Raw genomic sequence first — 27,976 nt, 5'->3', positions numbered from 1 at the left:
GTCTCTACCTGGCTTTGGATCACCTAGGAAACTTACTAGGTCTATTTGCTTCCCTGCGAAGCCTCACAGGGCTGGAGAGGAGGAAAACCATCCCTGTCCCTCCCGTGCCTGGCACGAAGCAAACCCTTGAGACATGTTAGTTCTTTCTCCTCTTCTCACGCCAGAACAAGCGGCTCAGGCAAAGCACTTGAAATCGAGGCTGCAGCACCTTTGAACTATGTGAGCTTGGGCAAGCCCCTTCACGGCCTGTGCCTCAGTTTCCACCTACAAAGAAGGGCTGGTAAATCCTGCCTGGCGGGGTTGAGGATCAAAATTGACAGAACCAGTGTGCCAGGGCCCTAGGGGCGGGGCCTGCATGCCACAGCGCTGGTAAATATCTGCTATTGTTCTGTGGACACAGGGTCTCGGTCATGCAAGGAGAAAATGAACACAGTGACACGATATCCTCACCTACTTCCTTCTCTACTCCCACGCCATTTTACAGGCAGAAACAGCACTTGCTGGTAGGTAAGCTGTTCGCAGAATCCTGAAATCAGACCTCTGTGCTGGCTTCAGTGATATGTCCATGTCTGACTTATTTTACAAAAGAGACTGATTCACTCAGGTCCACGAGATGTTTACCGAGCCACTGTCCTGGGCCAAGCCTGTGCTGCTGCCAGGTGTCAGAGATAAATCTAACCAGGCCCTCTCTGCAAAGGGCTGCTGTTGGCCTAGAACCAGACACCTCAAGACTTTTTCTCAGCACACAGTACAGGAGTTGGGAATCCTGGGGTCTTCCTGGGTCCTAAAACTCAACTAGGACCCCTTGGACAAATCACATCCCATCTCCAGAGCTCACTCCTTGTCCACAGACGAAATGAAGCCCTTGAACTTGCCAGTCTCTATAACCTGAAACTGTTTTCTTTTTGAATGTGTGGATCCTCTGGTCCCATTGGTCTGTTTCTGGGAGCAGGTATGGAGCATGGGAGAACTGAGGCAAGATGGACCATAGACTCAGCCTGATGTACTCTGCAGACTTGGCTTCCAGAACTTCTCTATCAGCCAAGATGGGCTCGACCCCTTGGTCCACGGGGCCCTAGCGACAGACTGCTAGAGACAGTGAGGGTTCTGGGGCCAGGCAGAGTCCAGAACGCAAAGAATTCCAGGGGGGACTGAGGCAAGGGCTACAGGCCAGTGACCCCCTGGATGACACTCAAAATAAATGGCAGAGCTTCCCCAACCAGGGCAGCTGCAGGCTAATGGGGAGCTAAGCTCCAGAAAGTATGACCCACTCAGACCCCCACTGTGGGACCAGGGCTTCCTGGTGCCCCTGAGCAGCTCAGACCTGAGTCCCAAGGAGCAGGGCAGATAGCTGCCCGGGAGCAGAGAGTACCCTGTGAAAGCAGACAGACCTGGGCTCCGTGTGGATGCCCAAGGGGCAGGAACCTTCAGCTTTTTTTCTTCAGGAGCTTCCTGATTCACGGGTTTGGGTGTCCCCTCCCCCCAGGACAGCGAGAGTACTATAAGGAAAGTGTCCCAGCTCTCTCCTCTGTTGGATCTGCCTTCTGGCTCTCTCTCTATCTCATGCCAAGGCACGGTCTGCTCATCTCACATGGGACTGTTCACTCGTGCTTTCTTATCTCAGACCGGAATTGAGTCAAATCCAGCACAAAGCTGTGTTTGGATCCTGGGGATCATTGGTATGTGCGCTAGCATAGCGTTTCCTAGTCAAATACTCAGTAGCCAACCAAAGTCGATTAACGTGGGGCAGAGAAATAGCAGGTTATCATTCAACCATGGCTGCCATCCATATGCATGAAGCCTGGGGACCTGACTTCCTTACAGAATTAAGCATAACCTTTAGAGGGACCAATTTCAGAGAAAGCGCTACCCCTATCCCCAGCCACCCCGATCGCTCCCTGTAAGCTAGGGGGACTGTCACTGCAGGTCTGCAGCCACAAAGGAAACTGCTTGGGCCTCCCACCTGCAATATGTGCTCTTGAAGAGTTTGATGGGCTTCGGCCACTTCAGAAATTGGTCCCATTTAGAAATGCCTGGCTTCTGTGAGCATGTCGCGGCTGCGTACAGGAGAAGCTCACTATTATCTCCAGAGCTGCCTGAAACAACAGGCTTGTTCCTGAAACAGATGTTTTGTGAAACCCCCAGTGACGGGCTCATCATCTCGGGGCTGGAGATGGGCCCGAGTTTAGTGGCCAGCCTCGCAAGGACACAAACGTCTCTGCTGGCCGCCCGCTCGTCCCTGCATCTGGGCTCAGAGGAGATATTCCCTGTGGCTCCTCCTTCTGGCACGCCAGTTCTGAAGTTAAACAGTTGACAAGTCTGAGAGTACAGACAGAGGCAGTCGGCCAGGTGTGCCCCAGGGAGAATTTCAAGGAATCAACTCAGAATCTTTTAGTTCTGTTCAACTCTCTTTCTTTGAGGGCTTACTGTATACCCGGCTCTATCTAATGGATTTCCCTTATGCTGTCTCAGAGCAAGGCCCAGAGGTTACCCATTTCAGAGATGAGGAAACTGAGACCTTGTATTAATTTCCTAAGGCTGCCATAACAAGTCATTAGGCATTTCTATGAAAGCCATAGAAATGTATTTTCTCATAGTTCTGGAGGCCAGAGTCTGAAAGCAAGATAAGGACAGGGCCACACTCCCCGCTGATTCTGTTGGGGAGAATCCTTCCTCCAGCTTTTGGTGGCTCCAATTTGTTCCTTGGCTTGTGACGCATCAATCAACCCGTCTCTGTCTTCACATGGCCCTTTTCTCCCTCTGGCTTTCTCTTCTATGAGGACACCTGTCACTGGATTTAGGCCCCTCTCTAAATCCAGGATGATCTCAAGATTCTTAACTTGATTACATCCACCAAGACCCTTTTCAGATAAGGTCACACTCACAGGTCTGGGGATTAAGGCTTGCGTGGGCGGGGGCACTACTCAGCCCACTCCTAGCTGTTATCTGGTTGTTTCTCCAAGGTCATGCAGAGAGAAGGGTCTCAGGGGGCGTGGAATTCAGGCTGGCTGGCTCTGAGCTAACACTTCCCATGAACTCTCCGTCCAGCCACTCTCATCAGACACCGTGAGGCGGACCTGCTGTCGCTGTGCCGAGATACAAAGAAGGGCCCCTGCTCTCAGCAAACTCAGGACTGGGTGGGAAGGAGTTCTGCGTCCTGGCTGTGAGCGCTTGCTCTCCAGTCAGACCAGTCCAGACTCACAATCTGTCTTTGCCATTTCTAAGCTGGATGACCTTGGACAGAGCATGTCACCCCTCTTAGGTCTCATAAGGAAAGTGTCTTGTATGGAAGATGGGAATCACACTAGGAATAGTGATAACCTCGGGGGCTGTCAGTATCCAGAGAGAGAATGCGCCAAGGAGGCAGGCGTTGCCATCAGCAGGAGCCCAGGCCCCATGTCCTCATGGCCACTTGCTGGCCACTTCCCACTTGTTCAGACTCCCCAGAATACTTGAATCTGAGCCTCTGAGTGGAACAGTGGAGGTTTCTGAGCAATCTCCAGAAACCAGAGTGAAGAAGGGGAAGAAGCCAGAGCTGACTTCAGGGTTTTGAGCTTGGCTGGCTAGAAGGATGACGTTGCCAAGAACAACATGGAAACAGCAAGAAGCAGGTTCCAGGGGACAAATTGTGTTCAACTTGGAATGTTGAGCTCACTGAGATGCAAGTGGGACATCTGGATAAATTTGTCTGGCAGGTGTTGGACTTAGAAGGTGACTTTTAAAAGCTACAGAGAGCTGAAGAGTGAAGGAAAGATAAGAACCTGTTGGAGAAAATGCCAGTGCTGTCCCAGGTGAAGGCCTTTGGGGACAGAGAGCACACTTGAAAATAACCGAAGTAAGCTTCCATGTTTATTGACTCCTGCTCAGAGCACTCAAATTCTTTGCCTGCAAAATGGGAACACTGCCTTTTGCTTCTGCAGCTGCTGTTGGGATGGCGACAGATGACGGGTGGGAGGTTGCTCTGCAGTGTTCGCAGAGCCACAGCCAGGTCTCCCCAGATGCCAAGCACCCCTGGAGAGGCACAGTGGACCTCACCGGACTCTGAGTGTCATGGATGAGGAAGTAACTGCTCATTCTCTGGGTTAGAACTGGCCTTCACGATGGGCTGTGAATCTGTTCATCATCACCCGAACAATAAAAATGAATTCCTGCATCCCGCTCGGGGAGTCCTTTCGCCAGTGCTGGTGGGTTGTTTTGTAAACACAGGTGAGATGCTCCTCTCGTGAACCTGTGGAGCACCTGGCTGCCTCGTCCTGCGCTGCCACCTCCCACGCCCCCGCCTTGCCTCCCACACAGGCCGTGTGTCTGGCAGGATGGGGTAGGTCAGTAGGCATTGCCATGACAACCAAGCAAGACGCAGCTCTGACTTGGCTCCTGCTTATTAGTAGGGAAACGGAGGGGTGGGCTCTTCTCCTTTCTCTGGTAGGGGCAAGGTCCACCAGTCCCATTGGCATGGAAATCTGGACCAGGGAATTTGGTCAAATGTGGGTGTGAATTTATTTGACCCCTTGCTTATTTGAATGGATGCTAGGGAAGTTACTGAGGGGGAAAAAAGGAATCAAGGCACAGCGGATCTGGCCACTGTCATGCTGCTCCTTAAGTGTCCCTCAGGAAGGGAGCGGTGAGGGCATCAGCCTCTTGCCCCGGTCTCCACCTCTCTGAGACTGTAAAGAGCCAGTGCTGCATCTGGGTTCCCTTTAGTGCTTGCCAAAACCCTGTGGGTTTGGCATCGGCACCACTTTGCCAATGAGGAAACTAATGCCCAGAGAGGTTAAGTACCTCCCCAAGGTCACTCAGATGGTAACTGACAGTATGAAAACCAAAACCCAGGCCTGCGTGATTCGTAATCCCTCTAACTCTTGCTGCTCTGCCACCCTGCCTTGACCTTCTACTTGAACTCACGGAGTCCAGAGCCACCAGGGAGACATCATCTAAAAACATACCACAGTAACTAAACATTTAGTACTTCAGTGAGAAACACCACTGCACGCAGCTGGGATACCTGCTCGGGGACTTGTGCAGTGACAAGAGAAATTAAATACTGTAATGGATTTTGACAACAACTGTATGTTAGGGGAATTCAAATGACATAAAGGAAAAAGTTAGACTTTCTCCCCGGACCTGGTTGCTAATATGCATGCCTAATATATCAGCTAATATATATTTTTTTTAAACTAGTTTTTTTAGGACCAAAGTTCTTTGAGGAAAAAAAAATTTATGGGCTGGAGGGGACAGTGAATTCTTCCTGGAGGTAGTGGGCTACAGCTGCCCCTGATGTCAGAGTGGACCCTCAATGAATGTGTCCAACCAGTAGTGACAGCTACCTTTTCTTTCACGGGTACTATGTTTTAGCCAGGAAGCTGACCCCTTGCTTATATCATCCTGTGAAATCCCTCTGTGAGGTGGATTCTATTGTCTATCTCCATTTCACGAAGGGAAACTGAGGCTGAGCAATAAGGCTTCCACCATGGCCATACAGTTAATAAAGGGTGGATCCAGGGTGACTATTATTCTTGTTCCCGTGAATTATTATCACATAGAACATTGGGTACGTAGCCTACAAAAGAGAATTAGGATTACTATAAAAAAAATGAACTGGGTTTAGATGAAATTGGATGCCAAGAAGAAATTACAATCTAGGCCGAGGATAACTTCTGCCCATGGGTCCCCGCCCCCATCGCCTGCACCGACGCAGCCATATACTTTGGTGCAGAACTGTGTTTAAACACTGAAGTGTTTTGTGTTGCAGACATGTGCTGAGTGTGTAATTAAAAGGATCCCTTCATTAGCAGAGCTTTACAAAGAGAGCTCAAGTTGGCCTTTTCTGCTAATTTTGGAGGTGGTAAAGCAGGCTAATACAACCGCTGATTACAATTGTCACGGAGCCTCTTGCTGTTGCCACTAGGAAAATCTTTGTTCTCCCAGAGTAGAGACAGGCTCTTCCCAGCCACTGAGAGAGAAAAAGAAGAAGAAGATTCTATCCTGTCAAGCAGAAGTGAAGGGACGTGTGGCAGTGTAGGGGTTAAAGAGGTGGCCTCTGAAAACAGGGCACCTGGGTCCAAACCCAGCCTCCTCGGGGAGTTGCCCTCTCTGAGCTTGAGTTTTCCCAGATGTAAATGAATGTAAATGAATAATTGCGTCTAATTCTTTGGACTGTTGTGAGAGCTCATAAAAACAATGACTCTTTTCCTTGTCAGATATTTTGACAAGGAAGCTGTGTTGAGGCTCCGGGTATAGTCTTAAATCGAGCAATAGTGGTGCTTGCCCTTCTGGAACTTTCTATCTAATGAAAGAAACAGGCACTTCACAGACAGTTACACAAATAGCCATTTACGGACGAGTGTTATAACTACTATGAAGAAAATAATGTTTCCTGTGGGCTTTGCATAGTGCAGGACGTGGATCAAGGTCTTAGTTTCTTGACGATGATGATGGAGATGAAGATGCACAAGAGTGGGGAGCTGTACACAAAGGGGCCCTTGATTCTGCTCCAAAAAAGATAGGAAGCTCTTGGAAAAGGTGACACGAACTCCCAAGAGATTTGAAGGATGCACACTTTTCCTGTGGCATGTTCGGGAAAGCGTGTTTACGACAGGAGGGAGCGTGTGGAACACAGAGGAGGAGGCAGGTGGCCACCACAGCACACCACATCGAGAGGCTGGAACCTCCTCCACTGTGCCCGGCAACAGGAGCAAGACGGCTCGTAGTTTGAAGAACCGTTCTCTGTGTTCCAGTGAAAAGCGAGACAGCAAGTAGCAGAGCTGGGATTCCAACCATGCCTTGATTTACCACTCCGGAGCCCGTGCACTGAGCCAGCTGGAGCTCCTGGGTGGCAGTCGGGAGAAGCCACCCAGCAGGGTCCCTCCCTGGCCTGCAGGCACAGAATGTTCCTTGCTCTGCGCCACAGTGAGCAAAAGGGACAGCAGGAAAGACACTTGCTGTGTGCTAAGACGCTGGGCAGAGAGCGTCCTGTCCGAAAGAAGCGCACTGGGAGGTCTTTTAAAATGAGCTGTCAGTTCCTTCATCCGTAAAATGAGAGGGCTGGGCCCCATGACCCTCGAGGACCCTCCAGCTCTGAAATGGCACTAGTTCTGGGTCTGTGGGAGCTGGGGCATTAGAATATGTCCTCCTGTTTGTCCTTTCACTACTTCATTGTCTGGCCTCACGGTAAGATGCTCACATAGCAACCCCAAGCCAAGCCCGTGTCCTGAAATCCCTCTCTGAGCAAGGACAGAGGCCGCTCGGCTGCTGTTGCCATGGGGTCCTTTGCTAATTTGCATTCCACAAACATTCCATGTCAGCGATTCATGTGAACCCCTCACTGTAAAGTAACAGATTGATTTTGTTTGGCAAACAAAACAGAACAGCCCATCCAGATGAGCACACTGGACCCTCCCAGGAAGCCACCGCGAGGTCACTTACAAGCCCCCCTTGCCGGTGGAGCTTGGTACTCTTATCAAAAGGCTATATTTTTGATCCTAAAAATGCTACCACTTTGTGTTGGGCATGGTCTACAAGAGAACCCCTCCTTTCTCCCTCCCAGCTTGGTACCACCCCACAGAGTAAGAGACTTCTCTCCATGACTGTGAGGAAGGAAAAAATGAGTTCAGAGAAGTTGTAATTATGCAACTTGGGAGGCACAAAGTTGCAAGTTGAGGTAATAGAGTGGAAAGCACCAAGACTTTGAACTCAAACGGATCTGGGTTCCAATTTAATAGCTGAGTGACCTTTGGAAAGTAGGTTAACCTCTCCAGAATAATTTTTCTCATCAGTAAAATGGGGTCATTTGCACAGGTTGAATATTCCTTATGCAAAATACTTGAAAACCAGACACGTTTTGGGTTTCAAATTCTTTTTCAGATTTTGGAATATTTGCATATGCTTAATGAGATACTTGGGAATGGGACCCGAGTCTAAACACAAAATCCATTTATGTTTCACATACATCTTACACACATAGCCTGAAGGAAATTTTATACCATATTTTAAGTAGTTTTGTGCATGAAATAGTTGCAAGGTTTGGAATTTTCCACTTGTAGCATTATATCCAAACACAAAAAGTTGTGGATTTTGGAACACTTCTTCTCATTTTGGATTTTTAGATTAGCAATGCTCAACGTATAATACCTCATTTGGCCAGGACCAAAATGAGATGTTACAAGTAACCTAGCTAACTCTCAAGGTACTCAGTGCCTGGGCTCCCTGTGTGAGGAATCCGTATCATGCAGTGGTTAGACACAAGGACCCTGGAGCCTACCTGCCTGGGTTTCTATCCTAGATCCACAACGTGTGGGTCTGTCTCCTTTGCATTGGTTTCCTCATCTATGAAATGGAAATGCTACTAACCCCTCCTCCACAGGGCTGTATCAGGATGCCACTTTAGCTGCAGTCCTGGCACACACTTAAGTGCCAGCCAACCTGCCCCCATTGGGCTATGTTGCCATTGTCATTACACTGGGCTAAGGAAAAGTGGTCTAGTGAGGCCAGATGAGCGTCCGGGGCAGGCAGGGCAACTGCGCAAAGAACAAGTGGGAACACACCCAGCATCGTCTGGGGCTTTGAGGGATGTGACTGTCAGACGGCGGTTCCTCTCAAGTCCTTCTCTCCCTGCTTTGGTAACTCTGGCCTCTCGTTTTGTAGTCTGTCGCCTTTTCCTTAAATTGCAAAGCATCACCCATCAAGCAAATGGCGCCTCTGTCGCGGCAGAGATTTATCAAGTGACAGAGCTTGGCTACATGGTACTTACGTTTATTTTTAGTGACTTCGTCCTCCAACTCTTTAAATTAGCTGCAGGCCTAATTTAAGGGACTTCTTTGGCGCATGGTTAGCATTTTCTTTCAGGAATGCCAACAAGAAACATGCACATTCGAAATCGAGTGACAGAAGGACACATCTTGGCCACATAGCAGGGGAAGGGGCCTGCTTACCTTTCTCTGCCACGAGGCAACACTGCCCACCAGGCTGTCCTGCCCAGCCACAGAATTGCAGGAGCACAATCCAGGGTGTTCTCTGCCTTTTCATCCCTGCATTCCAGCCCAGGCTGCCAAATCTGTATATGAAGTGTCTCCCGCGTCAGCTCCCTGGCTCTACGCCAGCGCAGGTGCCCTAGTTCAGGTGTCTTCTCCTTTCACCTAGACCAGAGATTCTTCGACTCCAGCCTGCGCAGAGCTACACGCAGGGCTTGCTGGAATAGGTTGCCCCGCCCACTCCCAGGTGCTAAATCTGTAAGTCTGGGCTGATTCCCACCAGTTACATGTCCAACAGTGTCTCAGGAGGAGCTGATTCAGTTGGTCCAGCGACCACACCTTCCAAATGGTTGATCTAGACTATTCCATCAGCTTCCAAATGGCCCACTCTCCCACTCTCCTCTGGCATCTTCCTCACAGTTCAGATCTTGCCACTCCTCGAAATCTACCACGTCCTCATCCCGGCACCACCAAGCCAAGCTGCATTTCCCTGAAAGACGAGACTAAGAGCTGGCTGCCTCGTCGTGTCTCTACCAAGTCATCTCTGAGTAGGTGCTCGTCCCCCTGTGCCTGGTCACATGCTTCTGGGTGGCAGGGACTCTGTCCACGTCACCCAGAGACCCTGGGGATGTGGGAGTGCTTGGGAATATTTTCATGCCTACGTAAATGATTGATGGCACGGAGATGGACATTATTTCTGTTAAGAGAGAATTCAAGCAAACCCTCTGAAGCTAGAATTTGACCTCATCATATCCGTATCTACCTCCTGACTTTGTTAATTTCTGGGAAAGCATATGGTTCATACATAAGAAAGATTTGGTTTGATTTAAATCAAATAGTATAAGAATGATATGGTAAACTGATAGAGGGGCCTAAGAGGGGCATGGAGTTAGAGAGTCCCAACCACAAATCCTGAGCCCATGACTGGTCGTGTGAGTTTGGGCAAGTGTTTACCCTTGTTTTACCTCGGATTCCTAATCTGCAAAATGGGAATCATTTCCACCTATCTCATAGGACCATCATGAGAAGCCAATTAGCATAGAGGTAAACAGCTCGGCACAATATGTGTGACATATAGTAGGTCCCAATAAATGGTGGCAATTTTTAACAGTAAGCTTTCCAGGCAAAATAGAGATCGGTGGTTTTTCACAAGAGTTTTAATGAAAAAAAGAATTCCATTTTATTTGAAAAATAATAACAGATAAAACATCCCAGGATTCTTTCCCCTATTTTAATGATTCGAGGATATACCAAATTCAATTTTTAAAAAACGATCCCAAAGGACTAGTAAGCTTGATTTATATTTTCTTTACCAGTCACTTTTATTTCATAAGCCTGACATTTCCATTAAAATGCTATTAAGTAAAAACAGGATTTTCAGTATTTGTGATGGCTTGGATCTCAATGTGATAATTGCAATTATCTCCAGCAAAGAGACCATTTCTCATTGTTTTATTTCCTCTTATATATCAGCTATGTCTTTAGTGCATTCTTCCAGTTGAATAAAAACACTTCCCTGTGAAGTGTGGTTTGGAATCCAGGAGCGTGACATCTGTGGCCATCTTTTTGTCCTGGGGTTATTAATTGAGATTCAGGAAGGGTGGGGACTGGTAGCCCTCAGTAGACACAGAAACCCTTGAAAGAAATGTGAAATGCTACAGGGTAGAAGAGGAAACAAACTCATTCTGTCAGCTCCAGGGTAGGATGGGACACAGGCGGACTCCTGAGGGGACATCCTCTGGCACACTGTCAGGAAAACCTGTTCAGCATGGAGGTGGTGAGGGTCCCCATCACCACGGCAGCCCATGCTAAGTCACCACCCTGGACCATGTGCTGATTAAATGACCACTGCTGCGGGTGTCCCTGTCCACCTGGGTTTAAAGTTCTTCTCTAAAATGACATCGTTGTGAAAATGTCCTGGAACTAGATAGTGATGGTGGTTACACGATACTGTAAATCTACTAAACACCACTGCATTGGACACTTCGAAGTGGCTAAAACAGTGGATATTGTGTTGTCTATGTTTTTACACAACAAAATGATATCCCTGGCCAGAGTGATCTCCAAAGCTAATGTAGCTGTGACATGTGATGCTTCGGAAAGAGCATATTACTCAGGGGACAGATGGCTAGACTGTATTTAATCAAATGACAGTCCATGTGAGCGGTAACTGAGCACAAATGGTTAATTACATTTTGGTCCAGGCTGAATACAAAATGCTGCATGTTCAGGAGAAATATGCTCATGAAAACATGTAAATGCCATGGGAAGGTGCTTGTAATGTGCAAAAAGGATTTAACTTACACATAATGTTATCCCATCTATAAATATAGATAAGATATCAAAATATTGATAGTGTTAATCTCTGAGTTGTGGGATTAGAAATGATTTTGATTCCTTTATGCATTTCTCAACATGTCTACAAAAAGCATGAATTACTTTTACAATCTAAAAAGTAAAGCTCTTTAACATCTAAAATAAAAAACATCATTTAAGGTTTTGTAACCTGCAACATAAATCATGATGTGGCTTAAAATAAAGGGGTGATAAAATAGAAGGCGTGTTGGATTGGAGGAACTGATTTATAATCCTGGTTCAGACAGCTCCAAGAGGTTTCTGAGCCTCAGTTTCCCCATCTGGAGCAGGAGTACAACCACAGTCTAACTCACAGAGTTGCAGAAGACAAACAAGATCACAAATTTGGGACAGTCTGCAACTGGGTCCTCTGGGCCATTTTCATGGTTACATGGTGTATTCAAGCCTCACGTTTCCAAACCTTCCCTCAAACAAAAACTTCCCAAGTGCTTACCTGTCAGTGACTGCCACTCACCCAGCAATTTAAGAGCTAATTTACAGGAAGAGTGTGACTTTTTTTTTCTCATTTGTCTTCCGATAACCTTCGTGGAAAAAAAAACACTTTATTTCATCCGAAAAGTAACCACCTGACTTTTATTTACTGTCTGAAGTTCAAGGTGACGATGACAAAACCATTTTTGCTGGAGGAAAATCTCTCACTCGTGGGCATGTTAGCCTCCCAGGGAATCAGGCCCCTCCTCTGTGCAGTTTGTTTCCCCCAAGCCCTCCACTCTGTTGGACTCTGAGGGGAGTTCCCTTCATGCCACTCTGGTTCTGTCCTCTGACCACCTGGAAGCAACTGTGGACAGGACTTCTTGACTTTCTGTTCACACGAGGGAGATCTCTTTCCCAGAGGCTGGCTTCTCAGACCGGTATGAGAAGAGGGCCAGCTGGGCTGGGCTGTCAAACAAGGTTTCTCTTCTGATCTTCTTTCCCATTTAAAAGGGCTCATAGGTTATGAAGCTTCACAACTTTGATATTTTCTTTGGGGCTCACATTGCTGTTAAAAGCAAACTTTCCCCATTCAACAAATTCAATAAAACATTCCCCCAAGCACCCAATATGTGCCAGGTCTTACGGAAATAAGAATGAGTCGTGGCCCAGGCCTTCCGTCAGCTCACAGAATACAGAGGCAGGCACGGAAGTCAGTGCAGGGCAGGATGGGGGATCACCCAAGGGCGGGAGCTAGGCGGGAAGGATTGCATCAGCATGGTTAGGGAGACACTTTGGTGGATTTTTAAAGTGTGCCAGAGAAGTGCCAGGCAGCCAGAGCTGGGGAAAGCAGGTACAAAGGAACCAAGACGGCCCGACCTGGGGACTGATGGCATGCTTGCTTGGAAGTGGAGCACTGGGCATGAGGCCATTTCATAAAGAGAAGAAACGGTCTTGGCCAGGCCAATGGGTGGTGAGGCTGGAGGGGGCAAGTTCAAGGAACAGTGTGCCTGGCCAGGAGGGACCTGGGAACAAGGAGCCCTGAGAAGACATCAGGAAGGGCTTTGAGCACTAGAATGAGGAACAGAGACTCGGGAATCCTGAGGAGAGTTAGCAGGGAAGGAGCCCTACCAGGTGTGCTTCAAACACAGCAAGGCAGGCGCCCACAGGGAGGATAGTGTAAGGAATGGGAAGGGCTCCAGGGAGGGTCCTGGTGCCACGGTCCCGATGGGAGGTGGGAGGTGACGAGGTCTAGGCAGGGCAGAGCAAGAGTTGGCTTCAGGCCCACAGAGGTGGAACTGGCCACGGGAGCGAGGAGGAGCTGCATCTACCTTGACTGTTCCCGCTTGGGTGACTGGCAGATGGTGGTGGACGCAGAGTTGGGGTGAGGGGAAATGAAATGTGGATCTAGAGGTGAGAAGAGCATCCGGAGCTGCAGGTGGATGCTTGAGAGTTATTAGCTGCTAATTTTCTTGACTATGTGAATAATTTCAGAATAAAACATGCAGACTAAGGAATCACGACGCTATGATCGGTTTTTGTATGAGTTCCAAATAAGAAAACAGTTAAGCCAGAAAATGTGATTGTTCCTATTCCTAGAATTGGGAAACTCAGGCATCCTTGCAAATTGTTCATTGAACTGTGCCTATGGCTTCTTGCCAGCTCTCAATGAGATTTTTATATTTCTTAATTATTCAATTACCACCCATAAGTAGGAGTTGGAAATCAAACCCAGACTGCTCCGGAATGGAGCCTTCTCTTGAAGTATGAATACAGTAAAGGAAGTTTTCCATATTGGGAAACCAGGCTGGCAGAATGGAGGTGGTGTTCAGTCTCTGCCCTGGGTTCAAACCCCAGTACACACAAGCTAGGTGAGCCTGGGCAGGTCACTTCTCAGAGGTCAGTTTTCTGGTCTGCAAAATAAAGATAGTGATGATACTGGTTTCCTGAGGTCATTGTAGGTCTAAAGCCAAGGCGAACTTGCAGGGAGAGAGCTGTATATATATTTATCATGAATTCCTTGTGTACTTCAGGTATCAGCAGCTCCAAAAACCAGTGGCCAGAAAGGAAGACTCTCTGGACAGTGACCTGGCCCCAGACTCCAGTCCTGAAGCCCACCTGCCCTCCATTTGCCTCAAGCAGGTGTTCCCCAAGTACGCAAAGCAGTTCAACTACCTGCGCCTGGTGGACAGGATGGCAAATTTGTTTATCCGGTTCCTGGGAATCAGGGGGACAATGAAGTTGGGACCAACCGGCTTTCGTACCTTCATAAGGTCAGTGAGTTGAGCTTCCTCTTGGGCTTTGAGTAGGGTGGAGTCCAGTCTCACATCTGGCTGGTCAAATCTCTCCCACTGCTCCTGGGAGACTGTGGTGCTGGATCAGTACCCCACTTGAGGTTGGATTGACCTACTGGCTAGCACTGAGCCTGGAACATAGTGACCTTTTATTTGTTGAATGAATTAACAAATGTTATGTGACAGCATTCACAACCTTAGGTTCCTGGTTAAAAACAATTGTGTTCTGTTATATTAGCCTGGTTTTCATTACTAAAACAAAATGCCTGGCGCTGGGTAACTTTATAAAGAAAAGAGGTTTATTTAGCTTGTTTTAGAGGTGAAAAGGCCAAGATCAGGTGATCCCATTGGTGTGATCTCTGGTGAGGGCCTAATGGCAGATGGTGTCATGACAGGAATCCATGCAGGAGAAAGAGATCACCTGCAGACAGGAAACTAGAGAGCAATTCATAGGTCAGGTTCATTCTTATAACAACTTGCTCTGCCAAGAACAAATTCAGGGTCCCACAAGAGCTACCTTTGATGACAGCCCCCAATGACCTAAGGACCTGCCATTAGGCCCCACTTCTTAAAGGTCCCTCCACCTCAACACCATCACACAGAGGACCACACATCCCACACATGAACTCTTGGTGGGGGACACACCAAAACCACATTAATAATTGCCCCTTGGAGTCAGGCAGACCTTGTGCATCTTAATCTGGGGTTCTCCCCGGGGTGCACGTCTGTGGGTTCAGTATTCACAAAGCCACAGCAAAGCAACAAAGCACAGCCTTCCAAAGTGTCAATTTCAGGAGGGAAAAGCTAAATAATTCAGCCAATAAATAATTTAATACATTTGTTCTAGTATAAAAATAACATGGTTATATTATAGAGCATAATACAAAATTTGCATAAATTTTAAAGATAAAACATATGATAACAAAGAAGTATTCTTACTGCAGCCTGCCAAGTGAGAAATTGCCTCTCGTTTTCCCAAGATTACTCATTAATTGGCCTCTACCCCATGGGGCACTTTGGGGCAATATAGAAGCACTTTGGCTGTGTAACCCTAGGGCGGGTTCCGACCCTTCCTGAGCCTCCCAGGACTTTCTCCTGTATGTCCCGTAAAATGGGGTTGAAGCCGCCTATGCCCTAAGATTGTGTGTGTGAGTGAGATAGTTAAGGGTGCACAGAAACACGTAGTGTGTGGTCAGTGAGCAATAAGTGTTGATTTCTTCCTACAATGTTCAACGAATTCCATGAAAATGTGTGTATTTTATGTAAATTCACACACACACACACACACACACACACACACACAAACGGGGTCCTGCACAGAGTCAGGTGCAAAGTAGGTTCCCACCATTAAGTATGGCCAAACATATTACCCTGGACCTGTCCAGTAGCCGGGCCTTGGCTTCAACAGGAAATCGCTCATTGACCACTAATAATAGCACATGCACTTCAAAAAAGGTCTCTGAGGACCCTCAGTGTAGCTGCCATTCTCTTGTCATTGGTTTAATATTTCCAGCTTGTACCTCAGAGTCACACTTTTCACAGTTTATTCACTAAAGCAAAGAATTAGAAGCCTTGGGTCAGAAACTATTTTTGCCAGAGGTTTTCTCCAGATAAAGCTTACGATTCTAAGTAGCCCTTTCTGATTTTCTTCATAGAGTGATAAACACAGACACTGGCAGCGATCTTTGCCATTGAGGCAACCTGAAGCAGCATTTGCAGGGTGATTTTGAGAAGGACTTTGTGTTCATCTGGGAGGTGGGAGATGTTAGGGGAAGGAAAGTCAAAGGACCCTGCCTGGATTTGGGGTCAGACAGTCTGAATGGAGCATGTTACTTAATAGCTGTGTGGCTTTGGGCAAATCCCTTGTTTTCTGAGTCTCAATTCCTCAGCTGCAAAATGGAGATGATCATTTCTGCCTTGCACAGTTGCCACGAGGTTGGGAGATAATATACAGAGAGCACCCTACCCGATGCCTCTTTCATGGGAGCTGCTTGTTAAATGGGAGACTTAGAATTGTCTTAAGCTGTGGAAATTTTCAAAAAAGGCACATTAACTAATTGCCCTAAAAATGCTTAACTTAACATGATGCCCTCTGACTCATTTAGGAAATGCATTTGATTTTCACCAAAAGAGACCTATCAGGGTTGCCTTATGGTCACAGTATGGCTGCTTGAAGTCCAGTCATCATAGCGAGTTCCAGGCAGAAAGAAGGGAGAAAGAGCAAAGGTCTCTGCCAGATGAATTAGACCCCTTTAAAATCTTTCCTGGAAATCATATCCAGTGACTTCTACTGTCCATCTTATTGGCCAGTTGCATAGGGATCCAGGAAAATAGACCTTTTCTAACTGTGCATACTGTTATCCCATTACAGAGAAAAAGAAGTAGACAGTCCCTCTCCTTCGTGATTCTTGGGCCCTGGAACATAGAGAAATAGCTCAGAGACAAGGACACAGATCATTAGCCTCTTGAGGCACTGTGGAAAGACACAGGGACCCAGGCAGACCATGAGGCTGGGCGAGCTAGGATTCTTCTCTTGCGTGATACCGCTGCTGCCCTTCTGGAGCCAAGGCAGGAACTTCCTGGCCCCTCCCTAGTCGCTGCCCCATTGCACAAAAGTCCCAGTTCAAAGCCAGAAAGAATGAAGAGGTAGCTTCTTGGCTCCGGGTGAAACCCTGGCCCTGCAAGATCTACCCTGTCTCCACCTCTCCTTGAGCACCTGAAAGCCACTGGGCATTCAGAGAGAGACTGAGAACCCTGCCTGTCCCAGAGGATCCCAGTCTAACAGAGGCCCATGACCAGTAAATAACTCCGTGCAATCCTTTGGCAGAGTCTGGGCAGGGTGTGAGGTCTCCCCAGCGGGGCTGGGATCAGAGGGTGAGGAGTGAGAAAGGGGAATCCTTGTCCACCTGGTGGAATCCAGGGGAGACAGAGTCTGGGCAGCTATACAGGGGAGTCTTCTGGGCTGTGAGGGGGAGATGCACACAATGCAGGCAGGAGAAATAGCCGGAAAAAGGACTGCAGGTGTGACCCAGGTGTGGAAGTCAGAAGCTTATCATCCAGGCTAACCTGGTCAGGAGGGCACTCGGGCCCTGGGGAAGCATGCAGGGACCCACAGTAGGCCTGGAAAGCGTCCTCTTCAATCCTAATAAAATTCTACTGCAGTATAGGACTAGGGGGGAGGAAAAACAGCTTGCCCTGGGAATCGCAGCTGCCGGCAGGGGTAGCCAGAGTGAGTAGCCATAAGCGAGCTACTTGTGAAAGGGTGGGGAGGGCAGGGCTGGGCAGCTGGGTGCAGGCCTAAGGGAAGCGCCATTATCCCCAGGTCTATTGTCACCAGAACTTTGGGTTTTTCAAAAGAAGATGAACACACTAATTTTGTTGTAAAATCTCAATATATATAAAGGTTAAAGTTGGCAATTCAAAAAATAATTTTAAATACTCTGTGGATTTAGTTAAGGCATGACTGCCCATAGAGGCCATCAGTAGTTAACTTGCAGTCTGAGAGCCAAGGAGGACCTGGTAGGAGGGCTGCTTCGTTAGTACACAGCGTTGTAGAGAAAACAGAATCGAGACTGGTCCAAAGCAAAGAAGAGGCCTAACCAAACGGCTCTTGGAATGGAGCGGGGGGTGAGGTTGAAAATATCACTACAAATCTGCCTCTCTGTAATAGGCTTTCTGATTTCCTTCCCTTTGTTCTCCATAATTAAGAAAATTTGCACGAGAAGCCGATTTGTGTGACGTTAGAGACTATTAGGTCCTGCAGCCGTCATTTGCAATCTGTGGCCAAGGCCATTAGTAGGAGCTGCAGTGAACAGGAGAATGAAACAGGGTGTCTTCAGGTGGGGACAGGAGCCACCAGAACAGACGGACCCGGCAACGAGGCCCCCTCCCCGCCATCTAGTGTCTGTCACAACCAAGGATGGGGGCAAGAAGTAGACAAAATAGCGCAAACTGATAGGAGACTTTTCTTTTTAAAATGTACCAAGAAATCCCAGCAGCAACTCAATGGTAAAAGGCGAGAATCTCTACTCTCAGATTTATCTGGGCAGGTGCCATCTTGCTGGTGAGACTTAACAACAAGCATCTTCTCCCCCTAACAACGGTTCTCTTTTCTTCCCACTTTGGTTTAGACTCTGCTTCATTGTGAATTAATAGTATTTATGCCATATGTTAAGTCGAACCAGTGCCCTTCTCGGGAGCACTTTGAAAAAGGCGTCTCCCCGGCGAGGTGCATGCTCCTTTCATAGCTCCCACACAAATGGCAGAAGCTGAACTTGGCTTTCATCTGTGCTACCCACTCTTTCTCCCCAAGTTGCTTGCAGACAGGGAAGCAAATAATAAACAGTCCGACTGAATTTATTTTCAGTGTCCATCTCTCATAATGTGCTGCATAGATCAGCAGTTTTCAGAGTGAATTATGCTAATGCCAGCCTGGCCACATTCTATTTTTCTTTTTCACCAAGAAATGAGAAATAACGAACCATCATTCCCTTGTCTAGACTTACGTCTGTCTAACCAGCTTTTCATGTCATTTCCTTGGGAGGCACTTAATAGTAGCACGTATTAGCACGAATTTAGTGCCTCCTGTTCTAACTTTTTTCTGAAATTTACCTACTAATAATTCCTGGGGTGTGAAGGCTTCTCTTTCTCTGGGAAATGGAAATTATCTAATTGATTCTTCAACCTGACAGCTTTCTTTCAGAGAAATGTGTTTTTGTGACCCTCTTTCCACTGGAACACTGATTTGGAGGGGCATCCGATGTAATTCACAAAGAACATTTTTCCAAACGTTGGAAGCTGACATCAATTTGCAGATGCTGCATTTTCCGGTGAAGGCAGCCGGGGGATTCAACCGTTTGCCCAAACCGGGTTTATTTCTAGGACATGTAGCAGCGCCCCCTGCACCTGGAGCCTTCGCTTCACACGGGGCTGTTCAGCTTTGAAATCTCGCCTGTCACCCTGCGGGCTTCTGATCCTGGGTCTCCCTTTGAATTAGAGGACGTTTTTTTCTCTTTCCCTTTTCCCCTTCTACTCGCTTTTATCATAAGGAGACATTAACATGCTTCCTAATAGGTAGCTGTAAGGGGTTTTATTCTCTGAGAGGCAACATGGTGCATTAGAATGTTCTAGAATAGAAGTGTAAGGGGCCTTGCTTCCCTATGTCATTAATTCCTCTGTGACCTTGAAAAATCTCCCCTTTCTTGATGACCCCTTTCCAGCAATACCATGGGATTCTGAGCCTGGGGTAGCTATGGCTTTTAAAAAGGCGTACATTTTAAATGAGAGTTGTCTTATTCCCTCCCCCTACCCCGTGTTTAGATATGTGTTTTGTCTTGGCTTTTTAAAATAAATATTGACAATTTGTTAGCTTTTCCCTTATAGAAACCTCTCCAGAAAACAAACAAACAAAAAGCTTCTTTTTTTTCCACAGAGAAAGATGAACACAAAAGAAATTCTATAAATAGGATTTTATGGAGTAAAAAAAGTTGGATCCTAAATTTCCCATGAGATGTCAGTACTTGTTAAGAGGAAATGGGGATGATCATTTCAAATCTTCCTATGCTTGGCTCCTAATGAACTTGAATGATTTGTGATTTTCTCCAATCGTATGTACCCAGATTCTTTGGATTCTGAAAAATAAAACAGACCCCCAACCAAACAAAAATAAATCATTTCTTCAAACTGGTTCTAATCAAAGAGGAGGGAGGCAAACTGCCACTTCCCGGTGTGTACCAGGCCCTGAGTAGTCCTTAAAAGGGTCCGCAGTGGTGAGTCTCCTCGCTATACCTGCAAGGAAGGCTCCCATTCCTTTCTCAAGGTCACACAGCAAAGCCAAGATTCAAACTCATGGACCTTTGACTCTGAAGCTCGTGTTTTCCAAGGTCATTTATAGCCTATCCTTCCCAGGAATTTTTCTGGCTTCTCCTGCAACCATATTTCCTGTATTTCTCTTCCACTGAAGAATTTCTCCTTCTGCTCATGAGTCATTTAAAGAACTGCATCCCAGGACATAAGGGAAAACTGTTCTCCATGATTAGGGGCTTCTCAGCCTTTGCGTTTTCACCCTGCACTCTGAGATCACCTCTCCCTTCTGATGGTGGTATCCATCCATCTCTGCCCTGCTCACTGGGCCCACAATACTCACCTGTAGGTAGGAGCAAAGCCCAAATTCTGTAATTGAGTCTATGGGTGGATTGAAAAGTCATTCCAAAGTCTTGACATCTTTCCCTTAAAGTCATTCCCTGTTTGAGTCCATTCTTTAGTGACCAGAGGACCTGTCTCTATGGGACTTTGGTTGTCTTCTCCCTACTACCCCCACCTTCTGTCTCAGAGCTCCCCAGCAGGAGTGCGCTGGAGACTCCAGCCCTCGGGTCCCTGGCTGGGCTACCTCCCCGCAGCACCCAAACCCACTATTAGATCCTCTAAGGAAACCTCACCATCTTGGGCGGATTCTGTCCCTTCTCCTGTACCTCAGCTTACCTTCACTGAGATGGGATCAGGAATACCCGCCTCATAGAATGAGTGTAAAGACTCCAAGAGCTCACAGGCAGGAAAGGGGCTGACACACAGACGGTGCCTCCAGAACCAAAATTCCCTTACAGCATTCCCTGGCTACTGCAGCCAGCCTGGACCCCTCCTTCCGCCGTCCTGCCTGCAATGTTGCAATCAACTGTGTTTGCAGGCATCCCTGAGAGGGGATGAGTTACCTTGGAAAGGGGATAACTGAAGAATTCTCTTTGGTAAATTACGGCTCCTGCTAAAGGTTTGACACTTCTATTTTCTTCCTGTCAGAAAAAAATGACTATATACAGTGGTCAGTTTAGTTTCCCTTTTTATACTCCATTAACCCACAGAGCAAGCCTGGCAGTCTCCTGTCCTGCGTCAGAGAGAAGAGCCCAGAGGACATGGATATGATAATTGGGGACGACCTGTGGCCCTTTCCTAATGAAGCTTTGGAAATTAGCAGAGCAGTTTGTTATATTACCCCGGGAGAGACTGGAACCTCCGCCCTTGCAGAACCCAGTAGAGATAGCCATCTCGGTGACAGGTGACGTGAAAAGCTCCGCGTCCACTGACATGTTGTTACTGGGGCTCAATAACTGCGCTCTGATGTGCTTTGAAGTCTGCTGCGGTGACTTGTGATTGAAATACGGAGTGGGAGCCTGGGAGGAAGCAGGATGTGAATTGATGGCCTTGGAAATGTGACATGTGGGAAGAGAGGAAGGGACGAAGCAGGCAAGCGAGGGTGCCAGTGCATAGGAGCACAAGGCTCCCCGGGGCACTGTCCTGGGCATGCTCCCAGCCACCACTGTGGGAGGTGGGGTTGGTTTGGAGACCAACCCCTGGATGCCCAGTGCTGCTTGCCAGTCATCTCCCCCATGTGACTTCCTAAGGGAGCTGTTCACACGGGGGTGAAGACAAATGCGAGCTCAGAGGAGCACTTTATCATTAGCTGGAGCAACTGACGGGGATGCATTTGAAAAGTTGAAAGCAGCATTGATTGTGGCTCAGCCAACCCAACCAGAGCCCAGAATTTGGCTCCCAGGATCCTGGGCTAATCCAGCCTTTCTGGGGCATGATCCTGTCCAGCAGCGTGGTACACTGGTCAAGCCAGGGGCTGCCTCTGGTCTGGACAGAGAACAAGGGCCCTCTGACCCAGATTCTTAGACCTGCAAGTTCCATTGCTCCAGAGTGGGCAGGGTCACCCCCTGAAAGGTCAGCCTCACGTGGCCTGCCGGACCAGGGGGTTCTGGCTCTAGGAGAGGAAAAGGGAAAGGGGGAGAGACATCAAGAAGGCAACCAACGGTGCTGTGGCCTGCTGGTGCCAGCCACTCCCTCCCCTTAGCCACGTGGGCAGGTATTATGATCTTTATTTTAGAGACCAGGAAACGAAGGTACCAGGGAGGGTTAGGGAAATTGCCCACAGTTAGGCAGCTAGAAAAGGCAGCAGAGCTAGGATTTAAATACTGATCGCCTGATGCCCAAGCCGTGCTCCTTTCAGTAGGCCAAGCTGTGCCCCCCATTTCCAGATTCCCAAAAAGTTGGAGGAAGGAGGATTATAAACTCCCCTTCTGTGGCTGAGGCAGGGAGCGTCACTGCTGACACCAGACCAGAAACCTGGTTATACTCTGGCTTCCCTGAACCTGAACCAAGGAACAACTGGGAGCTGAAGGCGCCCTCCTGACCTTTCCCGATGGCTCCCTGTGAGCATGGAGCATCAGGGGGGCTCTGGCTATGTCTGTGCCGCGTGGGCCCCACACAGGGGCTGTGCCACTCTGCTCCATCAATCTGGGGCTTAGTGTGGCTGATTCAAGGCTTCTGTAAAATCTTCTGGGGACAGATTAAGATGGGCCAAGTACAGAAACGTTGAGCCCCTGTCTGGAGATTTGGCCTCAGGGACTCATCGGGTGAGGACCCAGCAGGGAACTGCTTCTGGACCACAGCGATGGCTTCAGCCTGTGCCAGTGACGTGCTGTCATCACTGGGTCATCTGAGCGTGACACAGGCAGCCGCCTGGACACCAGCAGGAGGGGGCAGTGACGCACGCCCAAGGACTAATCGATAGGAAGATGGAGACACAGGCACAGAGCTATTTTTTGAAACGGCCTTCCGTTCCCCTTTCAGAGCAGCAGCAGCCTACGTGGCGTGTAAGGTCAGCATGACACGGTGATTGTAACAAAGCCTGCCCGTTTCAAAGGCGAGGGAGTTGAAATGGTTTACACAGGGCCGAACGTTTGCCAGTGGCAGAGCCCGGAGTCCGCTAGAGACTTGCCATCCTGATGTCCTTGCTCTTTCCAGCCCATTAGCCCCCAACTAACCCAGTGGCTGCACTTAGAGGAGCCCACAACCTCCAGCCCCAGCTTCCATTCCCGTCTTCTCTGCCCCTGCCCCCCACCCTTCGTCACTGGCTCCAGACACAGAACACCCCTGAGCAAAGACATCATCAGCTCAGTCAGTTTGAGTAGCCATCAAAAAATGACCACCGTAGACTGGGTGGTGTGAACAACAAGAATTGACTCCTCACAGTCTGGAGGCTGAGCAGTCAAGGTCAGGGTGCTGGCAGACAGCAAGAATATATGAAAAAATGCCACATATTTAGCAATCAGGGAAATGCAAATCCAAACACACTGAGATTTCATCTTGCTCCAATTAAAATGGCAGTCATCAAGAATACAAATAATCGATGCTGGTGAGGAGGCAGGGATGAAGGGACAACTACACACTGTCAGGATTGGAAACTAGCGCAACCACTATGGAGATCAATATGGAGGCTCCTCAAAAGACTAGGCAGGGAACCACCATATGATCCAGCCGTACCACCCCTCAGTATTTATGCAAAAGAACTAAAGTCAGCATACTGCAGCGATATGCGCCTAGCCGTGTTTATAGCAGCACAATTCACAGTAGCCAACTTAGGGAGCCAGCCTCAGTGCCCATCAACAGATGAATGGGTAAAGAATGTGTGGAATATACACACAGTGGAGTTTCGCTCAGCCATAAAGAATGAAAATGTGTCATTTGCAAGAAAATGGATGGAGCTGGAGAATGCTAAATGAAATCAGAAAGTCGAGGGTCATGTTTTCTTTCACTTGTGGAACAGAGAGAGAAAAACGGGGATGAAAGGGGACCTCAGACAATAGAAGGGAGACCAGTGTACTAGAAGAAGGGGCTCAGGGAAGGAAGGAGGGGGGACAAGAAGGTACTGGAGAATGAAATTGACCAAATGACACTATGTGCGCGTACAAACGTTTCACAGTGAATCCCACTATTATGTAATAATAATTCACCAGTAAATTTTTTTAATGGTACCTGCAGATGGGTGTCTGATGTGAGTCTGGTTTCCAGCTTACAAATGGCTGCTTGCCCACGGATCCTCACCTGAGGGAGCAAGTTCTCTCAGGTCTCTTCTTACAGGGACGCTAGTCTCATCCACAAGGCTCCACCCTTGTGACCTAATCAGGCCCCAAAGGTCCCACTTCCTAATACCACCATGCTGGAGTGATAGGATTTCAACCTACATATCTTGGGGGGACACAAATATTCAGTCCACAACCGGCTTGGAGGAAACGCGGGCGGGTGGGTTTCAGCCTGGCCATCACGCATCTGCTCTCCCGTCTCTGGCAGGAACTGCAAGCTCAGCAGCAGCAGCTTGTCCATGGCTGCCGTGGATATTCTGTACATTGACATCACGAGGAGGTGGAACTCCATGACCCTGGACCAGCGGGACTCAGGTACCTAATGATCCTTCACCCCCTCCTTGTGGAGTGCCCACAGATACAGAGGGACACGTGCCTTTCGTCTCTTCTCATTAAGGGGGAAGGAGGGAGATGACCGACCCCCTCTAGATCTCACTCCAGGAATGGAGCCAAATTTAAGTTCCAGGGCGCTGTTCGCTACCAAGGCTGTGGCACGCGCCCCCACCCACCCGTTCTGGTTCTGTCATTAGCGTTCCTTGCCTTTGCATAAGGCTTCACGCCAGCTGTGTGAGGGCTGCTCGGCACACACTCGGGGAGCATGGGCTGCCAGGCCCCGGGGAGACTGGAGAGGAGGGCAGTTGGTTCCCGCCAGGAAGGAGCTCACTGCAGAGGTGGCAGGCTGATGAGAAAACGAAGCTGGCATATTGGACATGGGCTGGGATGGAGACAAGACCAGAGAGGGTATGAGGAAGCTCCTCATCCAGGGAGGGCCAAGGGAGGCCTCTTAGAGGCTGTGCAGGATGAACCAGTGTGCGGGGTTGGGACGGACACTTTGGCAGGGGTGTTCCAGCCTGAGCATGGACACACAGGAGAGGCCACTGAGCTCAGGCCACTCCAACCAGCTCAGATGGCATGGAGCAAAAAGGGAAGAGAGAAGACGTGGAGATGGGGTGGTGGGAAACCTTGAATGTCACACCCAAGAATCCGCCCTTGACCCTCTGTGCCGTGTGGTAAAGGACTCTATAGGAGAATCCACCTTTCGGTGGACAAGCTTCTGATCTTTCCCTTCATAGAAGGTGTTCTTCTAAAAAGGTTCAATGACCGTCACTGATGTTTGTACAGCTCATCACAAAACTGCAAAGTCTTTTCATGCACATTCCTCATTAAGTGTCCCTGTGACCCAGTGCAGAAGGCATTATGAGCCTCATTTCACAGATGAGTAAACCACAGTTCAGGTGACCGAGATCACATGGTGACTATGAGCTAGCGGCCCCCTGGCACCATGCCCCTCCTCCATCCACTGGCCTCCCTGAGAAAGAGGGGCACAGAGGAAGGTTGAGAGATCCAGATTGGATGTGACCATGCCATCTCCTGCCAACAAAGTCATTTTACCTCCTAGTTTCAAGTTCTTGACTGTAAAATGGCACCAACAATGCCTGCCCTCGGGAGTTGCCCTGAGGTCTCATGTGACTAGGAAAGCATTGGGAGTTATCACTGACCAGGCAAAGCAGTTGATCTCATTAGTAGACACTACATGGAGAGAATCCTAGGAAAGAACTGTCCGGCAGCTGGTGCTGACGTACACCCATGTGGGCCAGAAACTTCCAGACCCCAGCAATGCAGCCCTCCCTTCAGGGTTCTGGTGCTCAGAAGTCATTTTCTACTTGCCTTCGTGTTTGGTAATGATGCTACCAGTGCCAGTCATTGGCCATCTCCCACATGCCAAACACTGTCAGTTACTTTACATGGGTGGCCCGGGCTAGAGTTCTCCTGAAGGTAGGTCTAATTGTGTCCATTGCACAGAGAAAGAAACTGAGGCTCAGGGGCATGGCTACTGGATAAAACTCAAACACCTGGTCACCTGGGCTTCCTTTCAGGGTCACTTCTTCCTACTAATTTGTCCTTGAGTAAGATGACCTCAGAGTTCTCTGCTGCTCCCATTTCTTTAATTCAAAAGCAAAAGTCAGGGCATACCAAGAGTCATGGGTTCACAAGGTGAGTGCTCCCTCTGCATCTCTTCAGGTCATCCCCCTTGCAGCCTCCCCTGGTAACCAGGAGAGGCAGGAGATGAGCAGCCTGCAGGAGAAGTAGGCAGATTAATTATCATTTCGAGGACCAAGTGGGCTCATGTGACAGTAGAGCAGCGTCACTTTTTGCTGACGCCCTCAGAAAGTGAAGAAGTATTGCTCTGTGAGCTGAATGTGGGGTGTCATCACAGGATCCCATGGAGGGGGCCAGATGAGGGGGTGGGGTGGCATTGGAATTATTAAATATTGAAATTGATCAGGAGTAGCAGCAGGAAGCTATTTATCATGTTTTATTGCTTCAAACTACCATTACCATCTGGACCATTGTTAATTCCAAGTAGCTTTTCATGTTTTGTTTGCCTCTTAAATTGCTCCGTGTACGTGGAATCCGAGGGACCTGGACTTCTGGGATCTGCCAGGGTCTCTCCACTCTGCTGACCAAGCTAAGGAAATGAGAAAAATTCTTATTTTTAGCAAGAGTGAATCCAGGGCTGGGATCTACCAGGCCTTTTGCATCCCTTGGCCCGTGAATGTGTGAAGTAATAATCTTTGGTCATAATGGCACATTTGAGATCACTGCATATGCATTTATATCACTGCTAATCCTCACACCAGGCTCCGAGATGAATAATGGTACCCATTTACAGATGAGGATCCTGAGTTTCCAAGAGCAAAAGTTTAGCTTGTCTACAATCTCGTAGCCAGTGAGTAGCAAAGGAAAGATTGGAACTCAAGCATCCTGCCTCCTGGTCTCGAGTGCTGTCCCCAGTCTAGGGCCACAACAGATTTTTTACTTGTTCGCCTGTGTGACTGGGGAGGGGACACAGGGACAAGGAGGCAAATTAACGATAATCTTTTGTATAATTTAAAGAGCAGGAAGAGAATTTTGAATGTTCCCACAACAAAGACACAGTGAATGTTTAAGGTGATGAATATGCTAATTGCCCTAATTTGATGATTACCCAGTGTGTACATGTACGGAAACATCACAGTGTACCCCATAAATATGTGCGAATATTATTATGTGTCAATAGATTACTTTCTTTTAAAAGTCAGCTCTCTCCCAGCACAGGGCCTGCCGGGAGGATGGAACTGGAGTGTGTGGGGTGCCACATCCACGCTCCTGTCTCCCTTTCCTTTGTCCTCAAAGCTTGCATCCTGTTTCTGTTGCTACTGAAGAGAAGAAATGTCAGGGTTGGGGTGGGGGCGCTAAGCAGTAGGCTGGCAATACAGCTAGCAGCAGACTCTCCGCGTCCTCGGTCTCAGGGACCCTGCTGTCTGGCCGCTGGTGCTGGCCAGGGTACTTTCTTTCTGCCTTCTCGAGGCTGCTCCACCTCCCCCGACCCCCAGGAAGAAGGAGCATCTGCAGCCAGTCACCATCCTGGGACCATTCAGGAAGCTCCTGTAGAGCGATAGAAATCTGTGGTTCAGTGGTGGCTCTGGTTTCTGGCAAGAGAACGATTGTGTGGGAGAGTGGAGGGCTCTTGCTCCCTTAGGCCCTCAGCTCCAGTTCAGTGCTGGCCAGAGGTGTGGGCTCAGAGCTCAGGAGACAGCCTTCCCAGCCCAGAGCTGCTGTGGTTGACAAGAAAAGAAGTCTTTGGGGCTGGGGGTGCGGCTCAGTGGTAGAGTGTGCTTAGCATGCAGGAGGCCGTGGGTTCCATCCCCAACACCAGCGACAAAGGAAGGAAGTGTTTGAAGAGTAGTGGAACATGGGTCTCATTCTTAAAGGGCATACATTCCTTCATTCATTCAACAAACAGGTAATGAACGTGTCAGCTGGTATTGGGCCCTGTGGAGACATAAATGACTTACAGATCCTAGTGTGTTAAGAAAATAATTCTAATAGAGACCATTTACTGGACATTTACTATGGGACAGAAGTAAAAAAAATGTTTGTTATGAATTATCTCATTTAATTCTCACACAGTCTTCTAAGGATTGTTATCCCAATCAACAGATGAGAAACCCGAGGCTTACCGGAAGGC

At 48.3% G+C, this 27,976-nt stretch overlaps 1 protein-coding gene across 5 annotated transcripts in view; it reads left to right on the top strand.

The window, feature by feature from the left end:
- Ttll11 (tubulin tyrosine ligase like 11) overlaps nucleotides 1-27,976 on the top strand; it is a 239,708-nt gene that overhangs the window by 176,473 nt on the left and 35,259 nt on the right. For 3 of the 5 annotated variants that reach the window (XM_058581687.1, XM_058581689.1, XM_058581690.1), the window contains 2 exons: nucleotides 13,787-14,026; nucleotides 24,173-24,279. In XM_058581687.1, the coding sequence (XP_058437670.1) occupies nucleotides 13,787-14,026; nucleotides 24,173-24,279 (347 nt within the window). Of the gene's footprint in view, nucleotides 1-13,786; nucleotides 14,027-24,172; nucleotides 24,280-27,976 lie in introns of those variants that run through there. The other 2 variants (XR_009227434.1, XM_058581688.1) reach the window with 2 other exon arrangements.

Source organism: Marmota monax, unplaced genomic scaffold (genome assembly GCF_021218885.2).
Source record: "Marmota monax isolate L192 unplaced genomic scaffold, Marmota_monax_Labrador192_F-V1.1 WCK01_AAM20220418_F8-fsc00020, whole genome shotgun sequence".
Taxonomy (NCBI): Eukaryota; Metazoa; Chordata; class Mammalia; order Rodentia; family Sciuridae; genus Marmota; species Marmota monax.
The sequence above is the reverse complement of the archived record's forward strand: the minus strand, read 5'-3'. Positions and strand labels throughout refer to the sequence as shown.